Below are 11,893 nucleotides of genomic sequence, written 5' to 3'. Positions count from 1 at the left end.
TAAATAAAATTTTGGGGAGGGGCGGGGAATGTGGAAGCTAAGAAGCTGAAATAATCGATCATCATCAATTTAATTTATTTTTAATATATATTTTATACTGTTAATTAATTTAATGACTGATTTTTTATTTCGATATATTAAATTAGGTCATTAACTTTACATTAGATCCTTTGGATAATATAATCTAATCATCATTTGGCCATCGCTTTCGTATTTCGTTATTAGTACTCAACGTAACATCTTACTAACTTTCCCGAGCAGGGTTTTGAAAGAGGATTAACTTTATTTATGAATTTTATTGTGAAATCTCACATTAAGATTTAATTATAAATAACCTATATTGCATACACATAGTATATTTTCATTAATATTTTTTAATTTTATATATTATAGTCCATAAATATTAAATAATTTTATTTTAGATATTTATTTAATTAAATTCATCACTTTGTACGGTTCAACGAACTAGTAGTGATATATGTTGATTGAGTAACTGATCCAATAATACATTATATTAACTAACTGAGTTCATTGTCATCAGGCCTGGTAATAACTATGTTTTTTTATAGACTAAAACATATACAAATATTTAATTTTACTATTTACATTAATGTATATTATCTATACATTTTGCTATATGACAATCGGTGAGAGGATGAGCGGTTTATATATATAAAAATAACCAGAGGTTGAAATGGTTATGACTTATGATTGGGCCATAATGCAGCGTAAAGAGGAAAGCGACATGCATTATTATTATCATTGCATATTGCATTTCCCCTTTTAGGCCTTTGCTATCATTGTCCTTGTGCTTGCACCACCTTAATGTTCAATGGAGGTTTTTTAGAGGTATTAAAGAATTATTAGAGATATAATGATTTATGTTTTTTTATTAGTTTAAATTTATTAGATGAGTGATTTTATGATGAGTTTTATATCTGAAAGGTTTAGAATTCGATTCTTGGTGAATTTCAAAAAATAAAAAAAAGAAAGAAAAAGTCTTATACAAAACTTCTATTTAAAAAGAAGTGTTAGAAACATAATAATTCATGTTATCTCTTTTTATTAAGTTAAATTTTTGGAATGAGTAGTTTTATAACAAAATTGTTGATGGTATCATTTTTTTGTTTTAATTTGGTTATAGAATGTTAGAATTTATTAGTTTTGAGAATTGGAGAAGTGTTGATGGTGCTTTTGTTTCATGTATTAATTTTACTCACATTCTACTTGAATTTTTGTGAGTGTCTAGTTATATATTAAAAAAATATTTATATTTTTTTATTAATTAGTCATAAAAATTTTAATATTATATTATGATTTTTTAATTTAAAACTGATAAAAAAATATATAAATAGTTATATCTAATATATATATTGAAAATGTAAATGACATTATTAAAATGCTATATATATCCAGCCACTTCCTATCCTTCGATCTTATATATATTATTAAAGTTAAAATTTGAATAAATTGAAAAGATTTGTTGTAATTGAGTATGAATAGTCCTCACTGATGATGCAACGCGGATTTTTAAGGATGTAGTCAGGGCATTTAAGAGATAACCAGAAAGATGGAGAAGAAAAAGAATAAGTTAGTTAAAAGTAGTTAACTCAAGATTCTGTTTTCTGTTTTAGAGAGTCTTGCTCTCTTCTTGATTACTATGCTTTGATGAATACACAATAACAATTCAATACTCGGTTCATAGTTCATTCCTTTCTCTCTCTTTGATCAATATTCAATTACTTCAAACTCTATCAGAGCATGTGTAAATAATTGGACTTGAATAAGATTTGTTGCTGCATATCAAGTAGAGAGTATATTTTTTTACAACCATGCTATACGTGTACACTAAAATCAGTTACTAGTATAAAATATATGTTAGAATATAAATATATATTGAAAATAAATTAAATCACATATGTATTTATACATAAATATATTAATAATTAATTTTAATTATTAATTTTAGTATGTAAATAATATTTTTTTATAATAATAATGGTTTCCGTGGAGAACAATAATATGGAAATTTATATTTTTTTTCTTTTATTTTTTATCCGAGTAGAAATTGAAGTTCTTTTATATATATTCTATTTCAACAAAGAAATTAATTTTAATGCATTGATGAATAAGTGTATGTCTTGGTATGCTTACACTATATCAAACAACTTTTGTGTATTTCAAATTAGAAAAGTGTAAGTAATCAACAACATTTTTGAACAATATATGAACAATGTAAATTAATAGAGTTAAAAGAATAAATTAATTTTAAATTTAATTAATAACATTAAATTATGATATAGTGTATTTTCATTTAATTGGTAGTTGTTCATGTTATTCAAGATGATCATTGTTTACCTAACACTCTCCAAATAAATTTGATCAATCTAAATGTTAATTGAAATATTTCACCATATACCATGTATATTAATTGTCTAAAATCTCCTATAATTTGAAAGCAATTTATTAATACTTTATCGTACTGCGTACTTCTATTTTGATATAAGAGTAGTACTCCAAATAGGTCCCCAAGAAATTTACCATCCGACAGTTTCGTCCCCCACAAAATTTAATTAAGATTTTGACCCTGAGGTTCTCAAATATCCACCAGATACGTTCCCAAAATCGTTTGATCCGGTTAAAGTGGTGACGTGTCAGGTTAATGTAAGCAATTGAACTCTGTGTAAAATATGGTGATAACAATACTGTTGATTCCAAGCTCAGCTTTCTTTTAGACGTCCAAAGGAGACAGTAATTAGGGTCAAGAATTCGGGGAGTATTAGTGCTGAGACAATATCAGCTGCAACTAGTGGCACAATATCTAAGTTGTTCAAATTCATTCCAACACCAGGGTTGAACCAGTCTTTCAAGAAATGACGCTTCTAAGAATTAGTGTGAAAGTTGTTGTCTTAGTTATGTTACCACCTTTTGTTATATTGGAGGAAGAAGACTTTATGTTGTTTAGAATGGTTTCGTTTAATTTATGTTAAAGAAAATAAACCTTCTTTTGACTTGATTTGGTTTGTGTTGCTATTGAGGCCAAATATTTGTTTGGTTAACATGTTTGGGTTCTCAGATTTATGTTACCATTTTGATAAATGAACAGACCAATGTCAATGTGTTTTTAAGATTTGCGTTGAAGTAAATATAGCTTCTTTTAACATCACGAATTATAGGTCAAATAGGTCCCCCTAAGATACTATTATAAGGCAAATAGGTTCCCCACATGAAAATGGAGCCGTTTGCATTCTCTGTCTAAGTGGGGACAAATTTGTCCTCCCCGAAACGACGTCGTTTTGCCCCCTAGTTCCAATACGACGTCGTTTTGTCCAGCGTGGATGGGGACCAAAATGTCCTGGAGGTGACATGTTGCAGTTAACCTGACATGTCACCACTTTAACCGGATCAAACGGTTTTGGGGACGTATCTGGTGGATATCTGAAAACCTCAGGGTCGAAAACTTAGTTAAATTTTGTGGAGGACGAAACTGTCGGATGATAAATTTCCTGGGGATTTATTTGGGGTATTATTCTTGATATAAATATGATCGGTTATTACTTATTACTTATTACACCTTTCATATGGCAAAGCTTCTTAAAATATTGATAATTCATTTCGTGGCGGTTTAAAATCGCAACAAATTCCTATAAAAACTGTTGCTAAATTCTATTTCTCTTGTAGTATTAAATCACAAATTTATTGATATTCAAACTTTATAAAATTTGATAAACCTAATTATTAAAATGATATAATATAATTTAACGATTGAATTGATCAATTTATCATATATAAAGTATTAATTATTAAAAATATAAATATATAAAATTTAAAATTACTATTTATACACTAAATATTATACTATCTGTATATAAAAATGCAGTTATTATTAATTAATTACATATTTTAATTATTTAAAAAAAAGAAAAATAAGATCAAATTCACAAGTCATAAAATGTTATATGTGTGATAAATAATGGAAATACATTCAATATCTTCCTACTTCCTAGCATTTCTATTTATATTAAATTTTGATTTTTAGAATTGACAAACACCATTTCTATTTATACACTAAATTAAGGGCAAAACACTATAATAAGCCAAAAAGAATAAAATTTTACACAAATCAGCCAAATAGAAAATTGGTTCATAAATCCACCAATATACATTACTATATAGTTCGAATCAGTATGTTTCGAACTAGAATTACATGTAATTCGAATCAATGTGATTCGAATTACTTACACACGCAGACACACTATAATTCGAATCAACCTTATTCGAATTACACCAACAGTAATTCGAATCAGGGTGATTCGAATTGCACTCACACACGCTACACATAGTAATTCGAATTGGCCAGATTCGAATTACTCATGATTTAATTCTGCTCATTCTTTTATTAAAAAATTAATAATTGATTAAAAAATTAATAATTTAAAAATTTAAAAAATATATATTTTATTTCATGCATTAAAAAAAGCTAACAAAATATTTAATTACGAGACTTCTTTAAAATATTAATGAGCTATCAATTCGAATTTCTTATAATACTCTTTTGTCCATTTTTAATAGCTAATGAAATTTTTTTTAATAAATTTATTTAAATTATACCAAAAAAATATTTTATTCTATACAAAATAATTTTAAAAAATGGCTAAAAAGATATTAGAAGTACTATAAAAATTTGTAATGTCCTAATGGCTTAGAATATTAAAGAAATACTCTACATAGTCAATAATAATTTAAAAATTAAAAAAATATAATTATACCCAATATTTACCTAAATTACTAAAATATTACAAACTTTTATAGTACTCTTAACATTTTTTAAGCCATTTTTTTAAAATTATTTTGCATAGAATAAAGGGCATTTTAAGCTATTTTAAGCCATTTTCAAATTTATAAAAGCAGTAAAAAAGACTTCATCATCAACAAAAATATATCGAATTCATTTTTGAATATAAATGAACCGAAATTAGTTCAGATTTGAACAAGCAATAGAAAAAGACTCAATCATCAACAAAAACACATCGAATTTTATTCTGGATCCAAATAAATCTCAATTAAACTAAGAAATGAATCAAAATTATTTAAAAAATAAAAAATTTGGTCAATACTTATCAGCAATATCAAATAAAGCTTAATTAACACACAAATAAACCGAAATTAGTTTAGATTTAGACAAGCAGTCAAAAAGACTCAATCATAAAAAAAAATATTAAATTCATTTCTGAATTCAAATGAACCTCAATTAAACTAAGAAATGAACCAAAATTATTTAATGATCGCACCAGAAAAAATTAGAACCAATAAATATGTTAGCAAAATGTTGGTGTTGTTGATGATGACGATAGCGAAAAAAAAATATAACGAAAAAAGAAAAGAAGAAACGACGATAATAAAACTTGCGTGCGTGAATTTAAAATATTTGATTAAACTTAGTTAGGGTTATGACTTAAATGTAAAACTTTATTTAAAAAATTATTAAATATATAATTATTTATGTACTTTTACTTAACAGCTTTAATTAAAATTTTAAGACATTTAAAATAAGTAATTTTATAACATAATATCATAATCTCTACCATCAAAATATCTTGAATTTGATTTTTATTACCATAAAAAAATTGATTCTAATATAAGATAAACTAAAAAAAAAAACTCTTAAACTTACAAAAACAAGTGGTTTTAAGATAAATTTCTCTCCCCATCCCTTGTGTATAAGCATTGTAAGCATGTCAACATTACAGTTTTGCACTAAGATGCACATTGATGATGTTTAAGATTTTTTTTTTATTATTCCATGAGGAATTAGGAATTTATTATATATTGCATGTTTACAATATGCTTCTTCTTTTTAAAGGCCTATCACTTGCTACCAACAATGGAATTGGAGAGCCCCACATCATGAACAGGAAAGAGCACATACCATTGCTCCTTCCCCAATGCCTTTATAAATTCCTTCAATTCCCACTCCAACTTGCCATCCAAAAGTTCCCACCTTCAATTTGAAGAAACACAAAATGATGAAATTTTCCTTGTTTGGTAGAAAGTTACAACATCTTTGTAGTAGCCCTTATTTTCACCTCAACTTCAGCTCATTTTTCATTCAACTTTGTTATTTCATGATCCTTTCTCTTTTTGGTTACTTGGGTCTCAAGATATCAAAGACAAGAACTCATGTTAAGCCCAATGATTTTGACCTTTTTTATACTTCTGTCTCTTCCTCTACTGTGTCTAGCATGACGGCGGTAGAAATGGAAGTTTTCTCTAACTCACAACTCATTCTCATGACCTTTCTTATGTTTGTTGGTGGTGAGGTTTTCACTTCCTTATTAGAACTTATGTTTGCTAGGTTCAATAATAATAACAATTATAATAATTCATCCACTTCGATGAAAAATAGTCTTCCAATAAAAGTGGTCAATGATCAAATTGAGCTTGGCTTAGTTTCTAGTCCTAATCATCACTCATCACAAGACCATAAACAAATCAATGATGTCAATGGTATCAATAATAATAATAACAACAATGTTCCAAGTGGCACAATAGTCTCCTATAATAACAATAAAGATATGCTACTTAGGTCTAACTCCCTTAAGTATTTGAGTCAGGTAGTTTTAGGTTACTTTTTGGTGCTTCAATTTGTTGGCACTTTCTTGGTTTCTATGTACATGAGCTTCATACCTAGTGCAAGGCAAGTACTTAGAGAAAAAGGTATCAAAACCCTAACATTTTCTTTATTCACCATAGTTTCAACTTTTGCAAGTTGTGGCTATGTCCCCACAAATGAAAATATGATAGTTTTCAAGAAGAATTCAGGCCTTCTTATTATTATTCTCCCATATATCCTTCTTGGTAACACCTTATATGCACCATGCTTGAGGTTTGTGATTTGGGTTCTTGAGAAAATTACCAAAAGAGAGGAATTTTCATACTTGCTTAAGAATTCAAAGGAAATAGGTTATGGTCATTTGCTACCTGCCCTTCATTCTTGGCTACTTGTTGCCACCGTTTTGGGGTTCAATATAATTCAATTTGTGATTTTTTGTTCCATGGAGTGGGGAACACAAATCACGGATGGTTTGAATCCTTATCAGAAATTTGTTGCGTCTTTGTTTCAAATCACAAATGCTAGACATTCTGGTGAATCTGTTTTTGACCTCTCTACCATCTCTTCAGCCATATTGGTCCTATTCGTCGTCATGATGTAAGTCTATTTCTTTTCATAAATTAATAAAATTATTAAGGCCTTATGTATGTATATATTAACTTTTTCATATAAAAAAATTCAGAGGTGTGGCAAGAAAAAAAATTAAAATAAGATAAATGTAAATTAAATAAGTATTTCTATTTTAAGATGGACTTATTAAATATAACATTATAAGAATATGATAAGACTAGTGAAGGAGACAATAATATAAAATTATCTTATTTAGTTTAATATTTATAATTTTATATATGTAATATTTATATATAAAATAAAATAAGTTTAATATAATTTAAACTAATTTTTTATTTTTTTCAAATATTTTTTATATGCATATATAATATAATGATTACCATCATAGATGTGCTTCATATATATCGACATACTATTCATTTATCATGGAATTTTATCGGAATTTTATCTGAATTTTATTTACACTGGAATTCATATATGATTCAGTAATAAGTAAACACTATGTTGATTAAGAATCCAATAAAAACTATATTCCATACAAATGAGCTTATTAATTTATTATATCTCTTAAGAGTCTAGACCACATGCTTTCTTAGCTTATTACCATTGGTGTTTAAACTATATTATTATATATTGATAGATTGAGTACCTAACTAAATTATCTTCTACACTTACCCAATCCAATGGATTGATATTTTCAAAACCTTAACTTATTAATTAAAAACAATAACTTTGGCCTATATTGTATAAACTCATTTCTTATATAGACAAAAACTAACATATTTATCAAAATTATGCAAAATTTGTATTATATTTTCTGTTTTTCGTGCCTTTTTTTTCATATTGCCCCTTTAATAATACTTAGTATTCCACCAAAAAGTAAGTTGAAAAAATGGTAGTATCATGTTTCAGAGGGAAAACATATTTATTGAGTTCCTTTGTTTAATACTGATAAATACATAATTTTTAAAATTATTATATGCTAACCAATAATTTAGTCTCATTCTAACGATTCTATTAGAGTTTTTTTATAACAATAATAATAATAATAATAATAAAAAAACATATTGGTGTTACAAGATAAGTCACACTGAGTCATTGAAATGAAAGCACTACCCTTTCTTCCCTATGCAGAGAGATAACATTAGAATAGTAGTCTTCATTATATATGTTTTCTATTGACATTAATTATATATTGCTTGATTGGACGTGAAATTAATGAGAAAAACTTATACCTTTTTCCCCCCCTTTAAATTGCAAATAATTACATGATTAGTTACTTGCCACCTAATTTTTCTCTTACCCAATGCTAATATAATGTGTGGAAATTGAGTTAGATTTTCTAGAAACAAAATTAAGTGATCTCAGCATTGCCTCAGATATATGTCCTTAATTATACTAAGGAAAAGTATAGGGTACCAACATATTATCTGCCAACTTCTGTCAATTCTTATTTATATTTATGTTTTATAGGAGTGTATTCGTAGATGTGTCTAATAATTAATATATTTTAAACACATATATAAAGAGACACATCTAGAAAATATATCTATAAAGACATTTCTATTAAACACAGTTATAAAAAAGACATTTTTATTAGACACATCCACGAATACACTTCCATAAAACACAATTATAAATAAGAGTTGGCAGAAATTGGCAGATATGCTGTTGGTAACGTAGCGGAACCGTTATACTAATATTCATGCCCACAGCTCAATAGGTTTATTTCATTTTTCTTTTAGTTTTCTTTGGATTTCTTTGCTAGTTTGATACAAAAACTTAAACATTAAATAATCTGTTTATTAAAGATATATACATATAGAGGAGATGATGTTAAATACTCAAATAATTAATATAATGCATATATCATATTATTAGCTTTCTCCTTAGGACAAATGAAGAATATTCAAGGGTTTCTTAGCTTTCTTCATCAACAAGATTATTGACCAGAGCAGATATCCCTAGTAAATTATTATTGTGTGCTAATCAACAAGATTCTATAACCTTAGCTTCCTTTTTACTGCACTTAGCAATATTCCACACTTGATTCGATTATAGAGCCTTTTTTTCCATTCTTTTTTCTTTTTCTTTTTTTGGTGAAAGCATATGAGAGCAAAAATATTATGGATATATCCCTTTTATTTTCTCTATTGATTGTTTTGCATAAATTCTATCCTCCCACTTATGTGGAATTGGAATATATTTTTAGATTTGGTGACTACTCAGTATTAGAATATATCTAAGGGAGCTTACTTAAGATATGATTATTGACCATACGCACATAAATTTATTAAAATGGTCAATATTCAGTTTGTGAAATTAAGGCAGTGGGAATTTTATAAATTATCTTGAAAATCTCACTCTTCAGTCTTCATGATTTCTTTTTTTAAAAAATCAAAATTGATAATGCAATGTTAATTGGCTTTTCAAGAATCAAGAAATATATAAAACTATGAACATGTGGAGGGGTTTTTTTCAGGTTAATTAAACTTATAATAATAATAATTTGATATTGATAGATTGTTATGTGTAACAGGTACCTTCCACCATACACAACATTCTTGCCCATAATGGATCACGAAACCGAAAATGATGCCAAGAAAGACAAAAGAAGCCTAGTGGAGTGCCTTGTGTTCTCTCAACTTTCATATTTGGTTATTTTCATTATTTTGATTTGCATCACTGAGAACAAAAGCCTCAGAGACGATCCTCTCAACTTTAATGTTTTCAATATCACCATAGAAGTTATCAGGCATGCCACTTTAATTTCTTTAATTTCTCTCTTCACTTATATATATTCTTTCTCAACTATTAATATTTTTTTATTGAATTCCTTTATTTTGTTTATATTATCTAATCAATTTTAAATGGTTATGTTAAGTTATCCTGAACAACCCATTTTTGCACTTTATTTGGATTATAGTATAATATTTGTCATTTTAATCATTTGCACACTAATAAAAAATTTAATATTGATTATAAATTTGTTTACTAAAATATATTTATTTAATAAATCAGTTACTAAGTCTTAATTTTTAGATTAATTATTTATTGTACTTAAAATTATATTGAGAGAAGTTGAAAATAACATAATGAACAAAATATAAAATACAAAAAATAAAGTAAATTACACTAGCCTCTTATTAAATTATTTGAGGATAATAATATAAATTTTTTAGTTCAACTGGATATATATTTCTACAAATTAAGAAATATTATGATGATAAATAATGCTTAACATTGAACAACAGGGGAAGTAAACGTAATTTTTTTTTAATTTGTAAGTCTATTTAAAATTTATTAATTAAATATTAATTAACAAGTATTAAAAATTGTTTGGAATTGTGCAGTGCATATGGGAACGTAGGTTTCTCAATGGGATATAGCTGCGCAAGGCGATTGAAAGCGAATGGTAGTTGCAAAGATTTATGGGTTGGATTTTCTGGGAAATGGAGTAACAAAGGCAAGTTCATCCTTATTCTTGTCATGTTCTTCGGAAGGCTCAAGAAATTCAACTTGAAAGGTGGCAAAGCTTGGGACCTATCCTAGCTAATAATTCCTATATATATAGCACACCACAATTTAATTATTAATTTGCTCCAACATGTGCCACATACATTATCATAATCATCATAATACTATACTATATACTCGTTTATGGTAGAATCAATAAAGAGCTTCTAGAACTTGTACGAGATTTTGTGATAGTTGCACAGCGTCAGATTCCATGTAAAGTAAAAGAAGCATCTCTATTTTCTCAACTTGTATGTTCTAGTTTTAATGTCCTTTTTCTGTTTTTTTTTTCCCACAAAACTTCTCTTGTAAAAAAAAAAAAAACTTTTGTGGAATGCATAGCATGTATGATTTTTCTACTCAGCTATATTTATTTCTATGAAAAGACATTTTAAAAGTAAAGAAATTAATACTTTAATTATTAATTAACCTTATTTATTAGTATAATTTCCAATTTATAAAAAATAAATTAACAAACATATTAGTGCCCATTAATAAACTATTAAACCATAAATTGCTCTATTAATTTACAAACTTGATCAAAATTTCCATTACAAAAATCAAGAGGTTAGTTGTTTCATATACACAATTTTATTCAATTCGCCATTAAAAAAAAGTATTTTTGAAATTATATCAAAGAATTAGCCACTTATATAAGATAACTAACGTTAAAAATATCGAAATTATTGTTGATTTTATCATTGGACTAAAAACCTCAGTAAAATTCACTCTCTTTATTTGATGATTAACCAATGCTACTGAAAGAGTTTTGTATCTAGTAATATTTACTAGTGACTCTTTTTTATTACAAATACCCAGTTTGAGCCAATTATGATGCTATTAGAGGGAGGTGTGACTATATCTCATGTTTGAGTATTGTGCAAGGCACCTAACTCACCCAACATGGCTTGCTTCTAATGTGAAAATTGAAGTGCTTTCTGAGTAAAAGATGCTATATCTGCAAAAACTCAAGATCAGAATTAGTAGTAGAAAATATTGTACGAAAAGCTTTTGGTTTAGAATATCTAGATTTTCATCTGATTATTAATTATTGTTATAATTGTGTGTGTGATACAATGCCTCACTCAACTATATAAAGCTATATATATTAGAAGTTTGCAACTGAATGTTACTAGATGAGAAATCTTCTAACTACTTAATAACAGAATCTGTTGAGTTGTTACTCCAGTTAAA

At 26.9% G+C, this 11,893-nt stretch overlaps 1 protein-coding gene across 1 annotated transcript; it reads left to right on the top strand.

Annotated features, from left to right (window-relative positions):
• The first annotated feature begins 5,832 nt into the window (after positions 1-5,832).
• LOC107490135 (sodium transporter HKT1) lies at positions 5,833-10,947 on the top strand. The gene is made up of 3 exons (XM_016110902.3): positions 5,833-7,210; positions 9,723-9,938; positions 10,537-10,947. The coding sequence occupies exons 1-3, from the start codon at positions 6,024-6,026 to the stop codon at positions 10,733-10,735; spliced, it is 1,602 nt and encodes a 533-aa protein (XP_015966388.1). The 5' UTR covers positions 5,833-6,023; the 3' UTR covers positions 10,736-10,947.
• Positions 10,948-11,893: the final 946 nt, after the last annotated feature.

Source organism: Arachis duranensis, chromosome 5 (genome assembly GCF_000817695.3).
Source record: "Arachis duranensis cultivar V14167 chromosome 5, aradu.V14167.gnm2.J7QH, whole genome shotgun sequence".
NCBI lineage: Eukaryota > Viridiplantae > Streptophyta > Magnoliopsida > Fabales > Fabaceae > Arachis > Arachis duranensis.
This window is presented reverse-complemented; position numbering and strand designations above follow the sequence as displayed.